Source organism: Oryza sativa, chromosome 2, assembly GCF_034140825.1.
Source record: "Oryza sativa Japonica Group chromosome 2, ASM3414082v1".
In the NCBI taxonomy this organism is placed as follows: Eukaryota; Viridiplantae; Streptophyta; class Magnoliopsida; order Poales; family Poaceae; genus Oryza; species Oryza sativa.
The window spans coordinates 22,932,153-22,952,325 of record NC_089036.1 but is presented as its reverse complement, the minus strand read 5'-3'; the positions used below and the strand labels follow the sequence as shown (position 1 = coordinate 22,952,325).

The 20,173-nt window shown below is 41.0% G+C and overlaps 3 protein-coding genes across 3 annotated transcripts; all 3 read left to right on the top strand.

Moving 5' to 3' along the window:
• The first annotated feature begins 1,083 nt into the window (after positions 1-1,083).
• On the top strand, positions 1,084-2,605 carry LOC4329795 (heavy metal-associated isoprenylated plant protein 16). Its single transcript, XM_015768507.3, has 3 exons — positions 1,084-1,179; positions 1,458-1,536; positions 1,630-2,605. The coding sequence occupies exons 1-3, from the start codon at positions 1,174-1,176 to the stop codon at positions 2,283-2,285; spliced, it is 741 nt and encodes a 246-aa protein (XP_015623993.1). The 5' UTR covers positions 1,084-1,173; the 3' UTR covers positions 2,286-2,605.
• Positions 2,606-8,028: 5,423 nt separating this feature from the next.
• On the top strand, positions 8,029-11,378 carry LOC4329794 (uncharacterized). Its single transcript, XM_015767380.3, has 4 exons — positions 8,029-8,212; positions 8,336-8,438; positions 9,861-10,241; positions 10,907-11,378. Exons 1-4 carry the CDS (start codon positions 8,115-8,117, stop codon positions 11,033-11,035), a joined length of 711 nt encoding a protein of 236 aa, XP_015622866.1. The 5' UTR covers positions 8,029-8,114; the 3' UTR covers positions 11,036-11,378.
• Positions 11,379-13,033: 1,655 nt separating this feature from the next.
• Positions 13,034-18,121, top strand: LOC4329793 (pentatricopeptide repeat-containing protein At5g65560). The gene is made up of 3 exons (XM_066307502.1): positions 13,034-15,860; positions 16,667-17,049; positions 17,785-18,121. The coding sequence occupies exon 1, from the start codon at positions 13,151-13,153 to the stop codon at positions 15,686-15,688; it is 2,538 nt and encodes an 845-aa protein (XP_066163599.1). The 5' UTR covers positions 13,034-13,150; the 3' UTR covers positions 15,689-15,860; positions 16,667-17,049; positions 17,785-18,121.
• Positions 18,122-20,173: the final 2,052 nt, after the last annotated feature.

The window sequence follows — 20,173 nt, the reverse complement described above, 5'->3', positions numbered from 1 at the left end:
AGAAGCTAGCTAGTGGAAACGTGCGCGGAAAAGAACCACATTTAGTCAATCCACTTTCTAGTGTGTGTGTATATGTTCATCCATTTTAAACTTATACTACCTTCATTTTTTTTAATAAATAAAGCTGTTGGCTTTTAAAATAGCGTTTGATCGCTTGTCTTATTTAAAAATTTCGTGTAAATATACTAAAATATAAGTCATATTTAAAAGTGTGTTTAATAATAGAACAAGTCATAATAAATATATAATTTTTATATAATTTTTAAATAGGACAGATGGTCAAATGTTATGCTAAAAATAATCAATGATATCGTCTACTGAAAACAGCTTTTGAACCGTGGGTGTTAAAGATTTTGAGTTGCATTTGGATGCAACAACTGTTAAAGTTACTTGTCTACTACTCCCTTCATCTCGAAAAAGATTAACTTAGGTGGGAAGGACAACGAATCTGAATCCAGATTTATTGTTTTAGATGGTGTTAAATCTTCATTTAGGTTTTTTTTTAAAAAAAACGAATAGGGTATATTTTTATGGTACATGGAAAAGTTATCGACCAACATGAATTATTTTTTACTAAAATAATTACACGTGACCAAAACAATACTACTACGACGACGACGAAATTCAAGTAAAGGCACGTGGTGGTGGACGTCTGCTCCCGTCAGCAAGGAGATCCTGGCATGTTTGGCTGATATATCTCGTATGATATTTGTGAGTGGATGGGCCTTTTGTTTATGCATAAACAAAATCCATATGGATTGTTTTGGGGGCCCAACAGTGAGACATGCCCTGTATAATAATCCTCCCCTTCGAGATAACTACACACAAAGCCGAGCCAAAGTCTCTAGGTCAAAGTCAACAGTTAAATATGCATTTCTCTCAAGGTCTATCTAATCAGTGTGTTTCTTTCGCTTGGCTACCAAGTACTAGTACCAAATAAACAAGATATTATGGTATTGTCAAATAAACAAGATATTATGGTATTGTCACACATGGCAGGTACAAACCACTGAGCTAACCACAGTAGCTCACAGGCCATTATCCTGTCAGTACTTAAGAGAGTGAAGCACGCAACACACGGTTGCTAATCTCCTTAGCCCTCTCCTCCATTGGAGCTATAGCTAGCAAACTTTTTTTTTTTACTGAGCAAATTCAGTTAGCGAAGCGAAAACCATGAAGGTAATTAACATGGTTCCTTTTCTCTCATGATTCCCGTGTTTCTGCAAGTTTGAGTTCGAATTTGGTGTGTTTTAATTTCTACGAGTTGCACCACGAATTGGTGCGTGTTTTATGGAGGTTTATTTGCAGAGTTTAATTGGTGTTTCCTCTGAAAGTTTCTTCTACGTACATATTTTGCTTTGGTCTGCTTGAAACTTTTTGTCCGAGACACAGGCGAGATTTTAGTTAATCCATGTCTGAAGAACTTATCTGTGAAATCCATGCGTTGAAAATTTCAGAAGGAGATCATTATCAGGATTTCCGTGAAAACCGACAAATGCCAGAAGAAGGCCATGAAAGAGGCTGCTACTGTCAGCGGTAATCATCTTTGTTTTGATCTTGTTTTGAATGCGAAATCGTGGTTGTGTTCTTGTTGATTTCATGGTTGATTTGATTCCGGTCGAGCTGCAGGGGTGCAGTCGGTGACGCTGGCCGGCGGCGACCGGAACCTGCTGCTGGTGATCGGCGAGGGCGTGGACACGAACAAGCTGACCAAGAAGCTCAAGAGGAAGGTGGGCTCCGGTGAGATCGTCGAGCTGAGGACCGTCGACACGTTCGAGGCGGCGGCGGCGATGTTCCCGGGCGGGATGATCATGCCGCCGCCGGCGCCGGGGAGCAAGGACGCCGCCGCCGCCAGGGCGATGGCGACGACGCGGGCGTCGCCGTACCACTACCAGCCGTCGCCGTACGGCCCGTACCACCAGCAGCAGCAGTGGCAGCCGCCGTACGCCATGGCGCCCAGCCCGTACGCGTACCCGTACCAGTACCACCCGTCGCCGATGGCGATGGCCGCCGGCGGCGGCGGCTACGGCTACGGCGGCAGCAGCTACTCCCGCGCGGTGGCGCTCAGCCACCCGGCCATCTACTCGCCGCTGGTGGAGAAGCACGACTACCACCCCATGAACCACTCCACCACCACCAAGAAGAAGACCACCACCACCACCACCACCACCGGCGCCGGCACCGGCCGCGCCGCCGCCGCAGCCGCCGGCGGCAAGACCTTCAAGGCGGTGTCCCGCTCCCGCCGCCACCACGAGAGCGACAGCAACGCCTGCTGCATTCTCTAGCACCAAATTAATCTCGATCCATAAAATTACCTATATATGTGCATGCATGTACATATGTGTGATTTTGCTTGTTGCTTTCTTGCCTTGTTCTTTTCCATTTTTGAAGGTCGTTAACCTTTTGCTGCTTTCTTTTGCGGTTAATTAATTTGGCAGCTTTTGCTGCACAACCTAGTGAATTAACCATGTATAATAATAAAACTGTATATCGTAAAAACTGTACCTGTAAAACTCTGTTACTGCTTGGATTTCTTCAGAGATTATCTGAAGTTCTTGCAAGAACAACACCTCTCCTATTACAGAAGAGTGGTAGCTTTGTCTTGTACTATTAAAGATTGTGATGCAAAACTACTCCCAGATTTACAATTCATCTCGGTTAGAGACTACAGAAGAGTAGTAAACGATCAAAGGAACAGGGAACTGCAAAAGACAGTAAATTGAATAACTGATAAAGATCAAGGAATAGAGAACTGTAGAAGTAGAAGCTAACTTGCTAGATACGCACACCGTTAATTGTTTGGATTAGTTGATGGAAACCAAATTGCAGCTTCAGAAGATTAAACAAAAAAAAAATTCCTGTAGCAAGTCACCATCAGTACAGAGAGTCAGAGAAGATAGATATTGAAGCATCCCGAGAATCCAATCAGCACTCACTCGACATCGATTAAACATAGCAACCGATCGTCATCGTCGCGCCCCCGTTTCTGAACTATTTTAATTCCTTGAGCTGATGCCAGACGCAAAAGGGATAGTTAACCGGCATTGCTTCTTGGCTGGACTTCAAATTCTTTCAGCACTTTCACTTTTTAGTTTGAGTTGAGTCCCGATCAGCTTTCTAGGCTCCGTTTCTGATTTCCAAATGGAGATTTGTCAAATGTTAATTGTCAGTAGTAAGGTAGCACAAAACAAAAACCACCCTAGTTAAACTATTGGGTGATTGTAAGCTTCATCTCAAATTTAGCAGATTATTTACACGCACTACGCAAATTTATAAATTGAAATGAAAATTTTACAAGTTTATTTACTAAATTATTCTCCCTCTGTTTCAGATTATAAGACGTTTTGACTTTGGTCAAAGTCAAACTGATTTAAGTTTGTCCATGTTTATAGAAAAAAGTAATAATATTTTTAATCCAAGATAAATTTATTATAAAAATATATTCAATTGTAGATTTGATGAAACTAATTTAGTATTATAAATATTACTATATTTGTCTATAAACTTAGTCAAACTTAAAACCGTTTGACTTTGATTAAAGTCAAAATTTTTTATAACCTGAAACAGATGGAGTACATATCTGTTGAATAATCTCACGTTGGTTGTGGAAAGGCAAGTGGCCTAATATATAAGTGGGGGACCCCCTCACCTCATTGGCTAGCTTTTGGGGTGGAAAATACCCTTCACGATCATACAATTTGTATCAGAGCCTGGTTAGTTCAACATCTGGTGAAGGGGTGGTAAAGGGCTGAGGTACGTGTGAAGGCCTGATGGACCGTGGATCTCACGTTACCTCATTGGTCAGCTTTTGGGGTGGGAAAGGGGCAGTAAAGGGTTGAGGTACACCAATGTGTGAAAGTAGACCTAATATATAAGGGCATCCACAATGTAAGCCATTCCTAGAGTGTCCTCACTAACTGAGGACACTCGTAGGGGAACTCAGCTCGCAATGGAGAACACCCCTGGATGGGCTCCTCAAAATCCCAACCTATAAAGCCACAAGTGTTGTTTTCCTCTTCTACCCCTCTCTTCAAACTAAGGAATTTGAAGACATGAAGCATTCAAAATACACGAATATATTCAACACATGAATTTTCCATCAGCAACGGGTAGCCTCAGGGGCGTGTCCCTAGCTCCTTCCGTCCATCTCCATTTGCTTTTTTCGTTCGCACCGTCCCCCAGCGACGCCACGCGACTCCTGCCTGGGCGACGCGGCTCCTCCTCCTTTTCGGCCAGGGGACGGGCTCGAGGCACGCGTTGCGGCGACGGGTGCTCCACCTCCATATTCCCCTTCCACCCCTCTCCCCCCTCTCTCCTGTTCCCCTCGAGCTCAAGCCGGAGGGAGCTCATGGGCGGCGCTATGTGGCGGAGTCGACGGCGGCGTGGTGGGGCAAAGTCGCAAACCACGCAGCTCGAGCTTGTGCTGACCATGGTGGCAGCTCGCTCCTACCGTGCGCCCGCTTCAATTGCTCCGCCTCGCTTGCTTCGCCCGGTACCCAGCTCGGCCGCGCACGCGAGCTCGTCGGCCGACTGTCGCCTTGCTTGCTTCGGCCGGTACCTAGCTCGGCCACGCACGCGAGCTCGCTACGCCATCCACCAAGCTCACCATCGGTTTGCTGCTCTCGATGCCTCTAGAAGATTGGGGGAAAAGATGAGATAGAGTAGTACAGATGATGCGGTGAATGGCTATGAACGAAGAGGATAAGATAGAGTAGTACAGATGATGCGGTGAAGTAGTACTAGTACTTGAGAGTGAGATAGAAAATAGTATCCTATTGCTTAATTAGATTATAATATATAGGTTATCCTTGATTGGTCCCTCACCTCGTTGAATAGCTTTTGGGTGGGAAAGGCTCTTTACGTTTCTTCGATTTACTTTTATCATAAACCAAGCCGCATTCCGGTGTACTGGCTAATGGACTTTTCTCAACTTATACACTACCATTTTGGTTTATAAAACGAGATAACTTTTAAATCCTTATTTAGGCTCAGCGATCAGTGGCCAAGGGACAACTGCCGTTCCGTGAATGAAGTCAAGTCAAGGATTGTTGTATGTTTGCTCCAAGAGTCAATTAAACGCTTAGGTTATTAGGACGGTTTCACACGTTCATTTTTCAACATGGTGAGATGGACCACCGGGAAATTGGGTTTATTTTGTTGACAAATAGGATAGCTAGCTGTACCGATCATGCATGCTCATGTCACGAAATGACAACAGTAGATTAGGGGGAGACGACATACTCGAATCTCCTTGATATATTCCCTCTAGAACAAACTTGGACAACCAACATGATTGTTGGAATACTTGCAACTGTTGAACTTGTTCGTAAGTATTTTCAATGAAGAATTATTCAAGTAAAAAAAACAGAACAGTAGTTTGTCCTTTCTCTAGAAAATATGAGAGTTTTCATTTTTAAATAAGAAAGGTATAAATCCCTGGTATCTGCATCCGACGTCAACTTAAGGATGCACATTACCACTACATTAGCTAAATGTTAATTGAGACCTAAAACGACTAAGAAGAAAGAACAACATGATAAAAACTTATCAATGCTAAGACTGGTCTGAAATGGAAAAAAAAAATCTGAACCTGTCATTGAAACCATAGGCCGACCAACCACAAAATTGCAATAGTTTTTTTAGCGAGGAGATATTTCAAGCTTCATTCCTACAATAACGCTTTCAAAGAAAGGGTACAACTTGTACAATCGTCATCAAAATCCAATCAGTACAAAATTTTCACCTTAGTGTATATGTACCATTCTCCTGTACACATCTTCAAGACTAGGACATCCAATATATCCAATGTTTTTGGACATCCAATCCAATGTTTGATGCTTTCACTGTCTCCAACCAGTGAATGCCAAAACCAGTTTTTCCACCTCAAGAAGAGCATCAAAAGACTATGCCTGGGTATGGGCTTCTTTTACAATTACACGACATACACACACGCAGACACATCACTGCACACGTAAGATGATACTCAGTAGTACATCCATAATCTCACTACAATCTCGTTAGAAACCTATCTGCATAAACGTAATATTTGTGGGTACCAGAATTTAAACTCCGACGAATGAAGTCATTCGCCCATGACTCCACGCCCCCGACTATTCGCTAAATTCAACCAATAGTAACTTATCCTCACTAATTAGGAAGCCAATATAAACCCTATGTTTCAATCTATTATATTATTAAAGGAATAGAAAAATGAGCCTCCACGTTCGCTCTCATGGCCTAGAAATTGTCACATTAATCGGAGAAAAAGAAAAAGCAGAGTCCATATAGAAATACAATTTAGAAATAGCTGAAATTCGGAATTGAAAAATAAGGAATATTAGAAGAGGAGACTAGAGTCCATATAGAAATACAATTTAGAAATAGTTGAAATTCGGAATTAAAAAATAAGGAATATTAGAAGAGGAGACTAGACTCCATATAGAAATACAATTAGGAAATAACTGAAATTCGGAATTAAAAATAAGGAATATTAGAAGTAGAGTATAGAGTCCATATATAAATACAATTAAGAAAAATATAGAAATTCGGAATTAAAAAATAATGAATATTAGAAATAGAGTATAGAGTCCATATAGGAATTTAAAACTAAGTAAAATTCGGAATAAACATAATAAAATTAAAAGTAGAGTTTTAGTCCGTATAAAAATACAATTTACAAATAACTAAAATTCGAAATTAAGAAAAACATGGGAAGAAGAGTTTAAAGTCAATATAGGAATATAATTAGAAGTAACTGAAATTCGAAATTAAAAATTAAAGAATATTGAAAGATGAGTTTAGAGTCCACATAGAAATACAATTAGAAATAATAAAAATTCAGAAATAAAAATAAATAATATTGGAAGAAGAGCCTAGAGTCTATATAGAAATACAATTTACAGAAAATTCGGAATTAAAAAAATATATTAAAAGATGAGTCTAGAGTCCATATAGGAATATATATAATTTACAAATAACTAAAATTTGATATTAAAAATAATTAATAACTAACACATATGTAAAATACAATATGAATATTACACATTTGTAGTTTCGTAAAGTTATTGAAAAATTTAAAATTATGATGTTATTTTAATATATTTGAATAATATAATGAGAAAACATATATGCTATTATATGAGAAAAATATAATGATGCTAGCCGCGCAATCTGCGCGGGCCACCATGCTAGTTAGGTGTTAAGAGAAGCAAATTTTGAGGATGGTCGTGATTACATTCAAAGCCAATAATACAACCGTTTGATCTTAATGTTTGATGAGCATGATCTCTTCCTCTGTTGTTACATTTTCATTTTCAAATTGAACTATTTGCATATTGCTGTGCTCATCACAGTAACACAACTTATTATATATACTGCCATAAGCGTATCTTTCATGGGAGTAACTTTTATACTCCAATCATAAAAACCTAAGGGCCTCTTTGTTTTGGAGGAAAAATATAGAAATTTCCTATAGGATTTTAGGAAAATTTCTTATGAAGCCCTTTGAAACAAAGAATTGAATCCTATCCAATACTTTGAAATTCCTATGGAATGGACAATCCTATAGAGATTTTGGAGAAAATTTAGCAAGAGCTTCAACCTCTTGCTAACTTTCCTTTGAGTCTATCTCTCATCCAATTCCTGTATTTTTCATGTGGTTTAATCAAACGGTCATTCCTGTGTTTTTCCTGCGTTTTGCAATCCTCTATTTTACACTTACATTTCTATCAAAATCCTACGTTTTTCCTATTCATACGTTTTCTCAATCCTGCGATTCAAAGGGCCCTAAATTCATACGTTTCATAACCAATTTTGTTCACGGTGACGTGAACAAATCCAAGAAACTTTTATATGCTGTAAAATATAAGATGAATAAAAAACAATCAAGAATCTGAATTTTTTTCAGACACGGATACCAAATACTACTACGAATTCAAATTTGAAGAGACTACAAATAATTGGATGGACTTCTAAACTTCTAACGAATTCCCTCGTTATTACCGTTCTACCCTCTATCTCTGGCTCTTCGCGTGCTCAACCGCTAATTCCCTCCCCTCTCCTCTCTCCCTCCGATCATTCGCGGCGGCGGCGGCGGCGACCGGCGACCGGCGGCCATGCGGGTGGCACCCAAGGTCCTCGTCCTCGTCCGCGACGCCGCCGGCTACGGCGCCGCCCTCGCCGACGCGCTCCGCCCAACGCCGGGGCTCACGAGGTCCCCCCTCTAAAACCCTAGCCTCTCTCTCTCTCTCTCTCTCTCTCTCTCTCTCTCTCCACAAAAGGACCAAAATCCAGCGCCTTACGGTAGCTGACCCGTCGTCGCTGGATGCTTTTGCAGGGAATCCACGCCCCTGGAGCTCCCCCTCGCCAAGTACGGCCTCGACGGGGAGAAGGCCTCCGGCGAGCTCGTGAACTTCTCCGATTCTAGTGGCGATCCGCAGGTAAGCGTCCCTTTTTGGCTTTTGGCCCCGTCTGATAGATCCAATTCGCGTGGTGTGAAGGTTTTGGATCAACAATTAGCTGCTTGAGCTAAATGGAAAGCATTTTCTTTTGGGGGAATGAACCACACGGTTCCTGGAATAAGCAATTGTAGGGGGAAATTAGTTATCGTGCACAAATGTACTGTGTTGAGCTGGCAGATTAGCCTCTGTTTGGCTGCATACTAGGATATTTTCGTTTGGTTTTATGATTATTATAGTTAGAAGTTTTGGAGCAATGTCAGTGAACCGAAAGATATAGGGTTGTTTTGTTTGATGCCGATTCTTGCCCTACCAGTTATAAATGGTAGCTTCAATTGGTACTATGTGGCCATTTGGATTGGAACCAAAATTTGCCGATCTATAATGCTAATCTATGGGTTGTTTTGTTTGATGCCAATTCTTGCCCTACAACAACTTTGGTAGGCTTCAAACCAAAACGGCCTATATGTCGCAATTTTACTGAAATGCGTGAATACTATAACTTACTCTTACGATATGGTTTAGTCACTTAGTAAATCTTGCGTCTTGGGGTTTGATGTGGTATGCACCAATCAACTTACTGGCGAGTGTGTTTTGGAGGCACAGAAAACTTTGTTGCCGAGGAAGAGAGAACTGATGGTTTCAGTATGAACATATGTGTTGTATCTGAGTTTTTGGAACTGATTATCATCAATTCATCATGATTCAGTTTGAGCACTTGATATATGAAGCCTGAGTTGTATTTGTCAGTTGTCACTCTTTTGATTGCTGCGAGCCTATTACCCTTCATTTTGAACTGACTTATATAAGCATGCGTTCATGTATACTGGGCTTATTTCTGTCGGTGAAGATCTTTGTACTTCCTGTCTAGCAAACATAGAATAGACACTTCTGTTTTCATGGTTATGGATGTAGCGCTCTAAATTATCTTGTTGCATTTGGTCAGCGCAAAAATTACATATTTTACAGTTGATTAAATGGTACCTCATATTATGGTGGAACAACCTGAGGCAATCCAGTGCAAAAGGCTACTTTTTTGTGATTTACTGGTTGTCATAATTTTTTCAGATGGGCAGGTTTACCTTGTGCCCTAGATCTATTGATTTCATGTTGCTTTGCCCTGTTAGGAAAGGTTAATTTTCATGTCTTATGGTTAACTGCTAGTCAGCTGGCACCTGATAGCTTTTGCAGTTTTCACATTATGCAATTGTAAGGTCGTAGAACTGTTGTCATGCACTCTCTCTTTCAATGTCACTTTATACAGTTCTGCAGTTCTTTGATGACCAATAGATACTGAATGACTGGCTGACCAACTATATATAGTTTTTTACCTATTTCTTTTTATTATTACTTGGGAGTGTTCATTTCTTTCTGATATATTTAATTTCTGTTAACTTTTGCCAGGTGTCCTTTTTTGTCCTACCAGACTATAAGCCTCCTGTTGCAGCATGTGCTATGAATGAGATTTTAGCATTGGTTTCTTCGGAAGCTCCATCCACTCAGCCAACCCTCATTGTCCCATTTATGACAAGATCGCCAAACTATTATCATGGAGCAAAAACAGGACAGTTAGCTACACTCCATGGTGCTGAAATAGGAGCAACAACTGAGTTTACTCAGATGTTAGTTGACGGAACTACTAAACTTCCTCAATCTTTACAAGTGCGAAGTGAGCCAATACTCTGTTTGCTGGAAATGGTACGTGTGTTGAATATACCGACAGTTATTCTTTTTGCATCCGGTGGGCAGCACCAAGGAAAAAGCTCTACAGATGTGGACCTTGAGGTACATACTCACTGACTGCTGAGTTCCAATTGAATTTTGCTTTGCAGTTTATTTCTTCTTTCTCTTGTTCTAAATGAAGATAAGTGCAGAATAGGAAACTACTACAGTTTTAATGGCTAAGCTTGAAGTCAATTTTATGGTAATATAGTAAATGAGAAAAGGTTAACCTGTAGACTTGGTATCTTGAAAATATTATGTTAGAACCAAGATTGAAGTTGAACTATAAAATATGTGTCCAGTAATAGGAAAATGTGCTCTATGTCCTCTTCTTTCCAAATAGAAATCCAGAAACCATGATGTTTCCAAATAATTGTATGTATATCATCATGATGTCGGAAATAATATTATAATGGTTAGAGATCTGAACTTTCAGCACTTCCATTTCATGATGTAAGTCTGCAATATTAAGCAATATACATGACAGTAAAAATTATGTAGGAAAAGGAAATAGTTTTTTAGTTTCGAGCAACTGTGATTCTGTGAAGGAGGCAAGGAGCTAGTCTTTTGGTAATTATATAAGGATTCTTGCGTAATTTTGTCTGCCCCACACTCCCACCCAGGAACTTCAACTTCTCTGTACCTGTTGCCACTATCTTCAAAATATATCTGCAGTTTTTATACTTGCATTTGTTGGCTCACCCCGACCCCTACCTGTTGTGCTTCAGGTGCTGCAGTGTGTAGGTGATCACTTGGCTAAGCACATCAACTTGGAATTCAGCAAAGAAACCGTTCTTCAGAGGGGGATCGAAAAATCACCCGTCTTTCAGGAACCATGGCGCGAACTGTACCAGTGACAGAATTCTGGCATGCCAGCACCCTCTGAATTTAGTTTTGTAGGCCTTACATGTTGGACTAGTACGGTGTACCGGAATGCTGGATTTATTCTGTCAAAGGGTGTGTAATATGACGCTCTGTTTGCTTCTGTTTACTTCCATCTTGATCAACTGCTTCTCATTCCTTGCTGCCACTCTAGAGCAAAGCTCCTATAAAATTATAGAAGAAACCGCTGGACTGGTCAATCTGGTCTTCTGGCAATCCTAATTTTCCCAAGGGTTGGTTGTTTGACTTGAGCGTGTAATGACTGGAATTAGTACTACAGAAGTTTGTCATCACTTGTTTGGTTGATGATTCGGTGCAGATATCACTGTTATCATTACATTTGGACATTTAAAGGTAACTACTAGTAGAATGCAAGAGGAAAAGGTATTTCATGTGTGCCTTCGTAAGAGATCGATTCTGATGTCCTATTGGTTCCTGAAATGTGCCAGAGCATCATGAATATGGACGATTAGATCGTTACTATGGGCTGTTAGTGTTTGAGGAATATTTGATCAAGGGAAAATACTGGGACTAGAATCTCGAATGTACTTATTAACTGAAACTAGATTTAACCATTGATATCACAATATTCATTCTGTCTATCACAGAACATCCATGCAAACTGGAAGAGCGCCTTTTTTTTTTCTGCATTTGTATGCTTTGGATTGGTACTAGAGAGAGAATGAACATAAAACCAGTCTCAAATATTGTACTCCCTCCGTCCTAAATATTGTACTTTGATCATTCGTTTTATTTAAAATTTTTTAAAAAAAAATTAAAAACATAAGTCACGAGTAAAATACTATTTATATTTTATTATCTCATAACAACAAAAATGCTAATTATAAAAAAATTTTAAATAAGACGGACGATCAAAGTTGAGCGTGGAAACTAATAGCTGCACTTATTTTGGTACGGAGATAGTAGTAGAGAAACTAACACGAGGCTCTAAGAAAAAGACATTTCAGAAGAAGCAACCGGTTCTGACGAATAAATAATTTTATTGGTCCACTTGTCAGAAACAAGCAAGAAAGAGGGATCCGGATCGTCTGCCGTAATAAGAGGAGAGAGTACGGATTGAGAGAAGAATTATATCGTTATCCGTGCCCACGCTTTCTTACCTATTAAACAGGGTGTTCTTTAAAAAAAATTATATAGAAAAGTTGCTTTAAATGATCATATTACTTTTTAAAAAAATTTAAATGAGTTACTCCCTCCGTTTCAGAATGGAAGTCATTCTAGCATTTCCCACATTCTATCTAGATTCATTAACATCAATATGAATGTGAGAAATGCTAGAATGACTTATATTGTGAAAAGGAGGAAGTAATACTCAATTAATCATGTGTTAATAACTCACGTCGTTTTACATATATTCTCCATATTCTTTTTTTCCTCTCGTCTCAAACACAACCGAGGAAACAATTATTGGTGACGTAGCTAAATCTTAGGTGTCCATTTCTAGATCCCAAAGTATTTTCCGTAACGCGCGTGCACTCACCTCTATGAGCGTATACACACAGATAGGTACATCGCATACTACTGAAAGAATAATTAGCTATAAATGCAAGTACCATGTGGGTTGGTTTCACCACAAGAAAAATAACCGATTGAGTTATGCTCACTTCACATAAAATGTAGCGTAAACTTGAAATACGTAGGATATAGAAATGGATTGGGCAAATGTCAAGTGCTCATTTCTTTGTCCTACGATAGTTTCTATATTTGTAATACATATGAAGTTTGCGCTACATATTTTTTTTTTATAGAACCTCCATTCGTAATTCATACAGTACTTTACATCGTTGCTTCATGTAATACATTAATTTATACCAGGTTTAAAATCAAAACTCTATCCATTTTTTAAAAATAAATCTACAAAGGAATGTGACACATTTTTATATGAATCTCGGCAGAAAATAGTTGCTCCCGAAATTGGAATCTGAAAATCGCTTCCGTTGGTGGTGTTCCTTGCGCAAATCTCGAAGCAGGGGCAGCGTCAAGCCGTCAACCCGGCTCCTGGCAAAGGAGCAGAGCCGAGATCCCCCAGCAATGGCGGCGGCGCAGTGAGCTCGCCGCCGATTGCCAACATGCGGGCGACGCCACCGCCGCCGCCGCGTCCCCCGGCTCGCGCGTACCCAGGAACGTCTCCCATGGGCTCGTCTCCAGCCTTGCCGCGCTCCACCAACCCGGCGGCGCTCCTCGCCCACCTCGCCGCCGTCCTCACCTCGCCCGACTGGTTCCTCAACCCTTCCCTGCCCCGCCTCCCTGCCCTGCTCACGCCGTCCCTGCCGGAGTCGCTCCCCGTCCCGCTCCCCGTCCGCCTCGCCGCCGCGGCGGCCAGGGTGGCCGCGCCGTCCCGCCACCTCCTCGCCGTCGCGCTCCCGGTCGTCCTCCGCCTCCACTCCCTCTCGCCCCCGCCGCTCCGCCCGCTCTTCGACCGCCCCTTCGCCTCCCTCCTCGCCCACCTCTCCCGCTTCGCCCTCGCGCCGCTCGCCCTCCGCCTCTTCGCCCACATGCACCGCCACGCCCCGCCGGCGCCGACAGCCCCCACCTACAACGCCGTCATCCGCTCCCTCTGCCGCCGCGCCGACCTCGCCCGCGCCCTGCGGTACCTCAGCCTCATGGTCCGCTCCGGCTGGCGCCCCGACGCCTACACGTTCAACTCCCTCATCGTCGGGTATTGCCGCACCAACCAGGTCGACGTTGCCCGCGACCTGTTCGACAAAATGCCCCTGAGAGGGTTCGCCCAGGACGTGGTCTCTTACGCCACGCTGATTGAGGGGCTTTGTGAGGCGGGGAGGATTGACGAGGCAGTGGAGTTGTTCGGGGAGATGGACCAGCCAGACATGCACATGTATGCAGCCTTAGTGAAGGGGTTGTGTAATGCGGAGCGGGGGGAGGAGGGGCTTCTCATGCTGCGTAGGATGAAGGAATTGGGGTGGCGGCCAAGCACCCGTGCTTATGCAGCTGTGGTTGATTTCCGGTGTAGGGAGCGTAAGGCCAAGGAGGCTGAGGAAATGCTTCAGGAGATGTTTGAAAAGGGATTGGCACCGTGTGTTGTGACATGCACTGCGGTGATAAATGCATATTGTAAGGAGGGAAGGATGAGCGATGCATTGAGGGTGTTGGAGTTGATGAAGTTGAGGGGGTGCAAGCCAAATGTGTGGACATATAATGCATTGGTCCAAGGGTTCTGTAATGAAGGAAAGGTGCACAAGGCGATGACTTTGTTGAACAAGATGAGAGCATGTGGAGTCAACCCAGATGCTGTGACATATAATTTGTTGATTCGGGGCCAATGCATTGATGGACATATAGAGAGTGCTTTCCGATTGCTACGTTTGATGGAAGGAGATGGTTTAATTGCTGATCAGTACACATATAATGCGTTGATCAATGCTCTCTGCAAGGATGGAAGAACTGATCAAGCTTGCTCCCTTTTTGATAGTCTAGAAACTAGAGGCATAAAACCTAATGCCGTGACATTCAATTCCTTGATAAATGGGTTATGCAAGTCTGGTAAAGCTGATATTGCATGGAAATTTTTGGAAAAGATGGTTTCTGCAGGTTGCACACCCGATACTTACACATACAGTTCATTTATTGAACACCTATGCAAGATGAAGGGGTCACAAGAAGGTCTGTCCTTTATAGGGGAGATGCTACAAAAGGATGTGAAGCCCTCAACAGTCAATTATACAATTGTGATTCATAAGCTTTTAAAGGAGAGAAACTATGGATTGGTTGCGAGAACCTGGGGCGAAATGGTTTCATCAGGTTGCAATCCTGATGTAGTCACTTATACAACGTCTATGCGTGCTTACTGCATTGAAGGAAGACTAAATGAAGCAGAAAATGTTTTGATGGAGATGAGCAAAAATGGGGTCACTGTAGATACAATGGCATACAATACTCTGATGGATGGACATGCAAGTATTGGACAGACAGATCATGCAGTCTCAATCTTGAAACAAATGACAAGTGTTGCTTCTGTGCCAAACCAGTTTACTTATTTTATCTTGCTTAGACATCTTGTACGCATGAGATTAGTGGAGGATGTGTTGCCTTTGACCCCAGCTGGTGTGTGGAAAGCCATAGAGCTTACTGATGTCTTTGGGTTGTTTGATGTAATGAAGAAGAACGAATTTCTTCCTAATTCAGGAACTTATTCTTCCATTCTAGAGGGGTTTTCTGAAGATGGAAGAACGGAAGAGGCGACATCGTTAGTTTCTCTTATGAAAGAAGATAGTATATCTCTGAATGAAGACATCTATACTGCTCTCGTTACTTGTTTTTGCAAATCCAAAAGGTATTTGGATGCATGGGTGTTGGTTTGCTCTATGATTCAACATGGTTTTATACCACAGTTGATGTCCTACCAACATCTGCTTTCTGGGCTTATTTGTGAAGGACAAACAGATAAGGCTAAAGAAATATTCATGAATTCTAGATGGAAAGACTATAGTCCCGATGAGATTGTGTGGAAAGTGATTATTGATGGCCTGATAAAAAAAGGTCACTCAGATATATCCCGTGAAATGATTATCATGTTAGAGCGTATGAACTGCAGACCAAGTCATCAAACCTATGCAATGCTGACTGAGGAATTACCTGACAGGGAATAATATGCCACACAAGTCTCATTCATCACTCGAAGCGAAATCCCCATCAGCTGTGCAAACTGGCATCTCATTAGGTGCTGTTCAAGCACAAGGTGCACCAAGTGATGTGAAATGGATCATCCAACATACTCTCTCACACACAAAATGAGTTCACGCTCTATTTGCTCTCTGGAAGGTACAAAACTGGTTCTTGGTATTATGACTTTGCTATTTATTTGTTACTCTCAGTACATGACTATATGTGTTGCTTCCCATAAAGCTTTTGACCGAAGTGTACAAATATAAAATTCCGCATTCCACCTGATCAATACTAACCTTAACTTTACTTACTGAATTGATACTAAATTCTCTAGCCTTCAGTGTGTTCACTGAATAATGTATGGCACCACATGAGAATCCGTAGCTCCTGAACTAAGAAAATAAAAGAACTCTAGATAATGGTGGAAGCACATATAACGACTTGATGCTATATGTTGACAATTCTTTGTTTTTTTTTTTGGAACATTGTGTCTGGATATCCACAAATAAGGTCCATAGAGTATAACTTTGACATTTACCCATGTGAACTATTTTTCTTGGCAAAGGAAGATTTTTGAGCTATACAAAACAACTTGCTGTACTTGGCAAGGTTAGTTAATTGCTTGGGTTATCAAGGGAAACAAACATTGACATATATCTGAGGTGTTCAGAGAAAGCATTCATAAATGTATCACTAAATTGATAGGCCGTCAGGAAAAATGATGAATTCCGTGATTTCTTGAAAAAAATGGCTTTGTTTTGTTATATGTTCCTTGAGTTCTCTAGACCATTCCTTGGATTTCCTTTTCCATGCGTAGTGTACAGATTTTCTGAGCAGAAACATCCCTTTTGATAAAGCTGTAGCGCTGTACTCGAAAGATAACTTGAGTTTGAAGCTTAATAGAAAAAGGATATCACCAAAAGATCATAAAGCTAATAATACCGTGTTCCTTTTCTTTGTAGAGCAGTGATTATCAGATTTTTGAAGACTGATATGAGCGCAAAGCATTTGAATCCAGATTGTGTGTGTGCCTGTACTATATCAGGTCGACAGATAGTGTTTACAGATTTGTAGGAGCCAAAAGTCCCATACCGCTATGGCAGGCTTCGCTACTTTATTATTTTATTGATCTGAAGAGAGGTTGCCAAGTTTGATTCGACGATTTTGTCACGGATCTTCTGAGTTACTGTGTGGCACAATTTCTGATGCTGGTTGTTGAACCGATGAGTGATCTGATTTTTTTGGGTGGCAAGTATTGTTGCCAGTAAAATATATGGAAGGGCCGAAAGATTTGGAAATGCACTCAGCGATCAGTTTCAATAAATCATCAACATAGGAATTACTGGTAAGCCTCTTTCAACTTTTGCATAATGAATCTTCAGTTCTAATTCCATGTGCAATATAGGTAGATTTATCTGTAATTGACTGACAAAATGTTCCAAGAGAAGGAACTAATCTGGTCGGCTACTAACTTGTTTGCACTGCCAGTAATATTGAAATAAGCAGCAATCTTGAAGGTGTGTACGCGCAACTCGAATAATATTTGCATTACGTTGGCGCTGTAAAAGGAAATCATGAGTTGATGCTACGATATCAGTACTGTTATATCGCTTGATTTGATGTCTGGAAGCAACGGGATACTCCCTCCGTTCCAAAAAAAAAAGACAAACCCTGGATTTACGTGTCCAACTTTGACTGTCTGTCTTATATGAAATTTTTTTATAATTCGTATTTTTATTGTTGTTGGATGATAAAACATGATTAATACTTTGTGCATGACTTGTCTTTTTAATTTTTTTTATAATTTTTTCAAATAAGACGGATGGTCAAACATTGGGCACGGAAACCAGGGTTTGTCTTTTTTTTTTTTTGGGACGGAGGGAGTAGCTGACTAGAGCATAGTGACAATCTACAGAAGTCTCATTTCTTATGTTCAAGACCGACACATAGGATGCATATGGCACTACTTGTATAGTTACTATATGGTATCGGTATGTGTTATTCTGTCATATATGCTCACTTGTGCATTCCATCTTAGTACATTTATGTACTGATGAATAATCCATCTGGATGGTGCCAGGTCACAATCTGGGAAAGAAAGGAATCTATTAACGGACGGCCAAGATTCCCTGGCCCACTCAAAACAGCGAAATGCACAAAGCCTCGATCGGCGTCTGACAGGCTGTCACGGACGTGGGCTCACAATCGGGCTTTCAGGCTGAATGTATGGCCCAGCCAGATAGGAAAGACAGCGTTATAAACCAAAGCCACGCTGCAGCCATAGCTGAGCACATGGAGGTGCCACATTTTGTCACACTAAATGTTACTCCATCCGTCTCATAATATAATATTTTAAGTTTTTGTTTGCAACGTTTAACCATTCGTCTTATTTAAAAAAAATTTGAAATTATTATTTATTTTATTTATGACTTACTTTATCATCCATGGTACTTTAAGTATAACTTTTCATTTTTTATATTTGCAAAAAAAATTTGAATAAAACGAGTAGTCAAACGTTGCAAATAAAAACTCAAAATCCTTTATATTATGGGACGGAGGGAATACTTACTTTGTTTCATATATTATAAGTTGTTTTGATTTTTTAAAGTCAAACTTCTTTAGGTTTGATCAAATTTATAGAAAAACTTAGCAACATATCTACAACACCTAATTAGTTTCATTAAGTTTAACATTGAATATATTTTAATAATATATTTGTTTTGTGTTGGAAATATTATTATATTTTTCTCAAACTTAAAAAAGTGGAAAAAAATCAAAATGACTTATAATATGAAATTGAGGGAATATAAGCATGTTACACTTTGTTTGGTGGGTGTTTGATTTATTGTCATAACCGTGGTTGATCACACTTCTGCTCCACCGATCTTAGACATACTCTCTCCGTTCCTGAGAAATCCAACTTCTGGGGATAAATCACGGACGTAGTGGCAGCTTTAGGAATTTCTCGTTGGGTGATTCTACTCCATGCTCAAAATTCTCTAACGTATTTACTTAGAAGTATGATACAAATATAGCATATAGTACCTCATAATATTACAAATCCACTAAAATTAGCATTTGAGCTTTGTAAAAATTACAACATATATAGTCATTAAGCCATGCATATAAACAGTGGCGGAGCCAAGGCCCGGCTTGCACGGGCAATGGCCCGGGCTCTACCAGCTACATGCAGCAATTCACCAGTAAATTAGTGCCTAATTACCTTAGCAATAATCTTTCTTACTCACCGGTATGGCAGTACAATGCAACTAGTAAAGCAGCAAACACGCTCAACACAAACTTTTAAAGCAAATGTTCATACTAAAGTTATCTATTATAGGTTTGTGTATACCTTATTTGTTGTTAGACTTGTCCAGACTCATGAAAATTTTTGAATCCGCCGTTTCATATAAAGTGAAATTGGCTGGATTTGAAGGAGGGAGTCCTTCGGGACCAAAATTGATGGTGATCAAGGGATCACCTGGATCACCCTCAGAACTGTCACTGAGCACGGAGTATTTATTTGTTAAATTTTGTGGCTAGCAAACTCATAGCCACACTTTAATAAAACTTTGAAGAAAAAGCTTTGTGATAAAAAGGCATGGGGAAGTGTAGGTGTCAATCAATATGCTCTTATCATGGAGTACTCCTGATACGGACCAGGTTACTCTAATCTTATAATCATGGTGACTGTGGCCTGTGGGTCATGTGACTGTGAAGCAGGAGAATCCTAGTTTGTTGGAGACACGTCTGTGAGAGCCGGTACAATAAGGTGACGAGCAGGTATAACAAGATGATGCAAATAGGTTGTACAAGTTGCCACGTTATATTCGTACTTATTGGTGGGGGGGGGCAAGAAAAACGGGCTATAGATTTATAACTAGCTGCAGCATGTGCTTAATAATCTATGTGAGAGATAGGTAGATTAGATATTAATGATGCAATATTTATCTACAACCAATAACTAATTGTATAAATGGATTATTAGGTTGGCTTTTATATTAATTGACAGTTGGGCCCAGAAAGCTATCTGCCGACGTGTCAGCGTCTCACCGCCGGCCACGCGTGTGGGCTAAAGCCACTGCTGCTGTCCACGTCAGGTCGCCAGCTCAGCCGGGGCGGAGGCAGCCAAAGGCACGGTCGTCGTCGCCCCCAAGCTCCCAAGGAGAACAAACAACGGTCACTGTCAGGGCGGGCCCACGGGGTCGGAAGAGTAAAATCGCTCGACGTCGGTACGTACGGTACGAGCTCCCAATCCGGAGGCAGTAGGCTGTGCGAGTGTGAGGTACTGTTCCACAGTACACGAGTAAATGCTTTTGGTCCCCCTATTGTACTGGCCTACCAGAGGGTTAATGTGGACCTCCAACTTAATTGACTGCTCAAATCTTGTAGTATGGCTGTGTTGGTGAAATGGGTGATTATGGCTCTGGATTATTTGTTGGCTGTCTGTATACGGTATATTCAATTAC

Excerpts from the sequence above, each read along its gene's own strand:
- LOC4329795 (XM_015768507.3), top strand. Across the intron at positions 1,537-1,629 it reads AGAGGCTGCTACTGTCAGCG|GGGTGCAGTCGGTGACGCTG; the intron begins GTAATCATCTTT and ends GTCGAGCTGCAG.
- LOC4329793 (XM_066307502.1), top strand. The coding sequence starts at position 13,151 with ATGCGGGCGACGCCACCGCCGCCGCCGCGTCCCCCGGCTCGCGCGTAC.
- LOC4329794 (XM_015767380.3), top strand. The coding sequence starts at position 8,115 with ATGCGGGTGGCACCCAAGGTCCTCGTCCTCGTCCGCGACGCCGCCGGC. Across the intron at positions 8,439-9,860 it reads ATTCTAGTGGCGATCCGCAG|GTGTCCTTTTTTGTCCTACC; the intron begins GTAAGCGTCCCT and ends AACTTTTGCCAG. Across the intron at positions 10,242-10,906 it reads CTACAGATGTGGACCTTGAG|GTGCTGCAGTGTGTAGGTGA; the intron begins GTACATACTCAC and ends GTTGTGCTTCAG.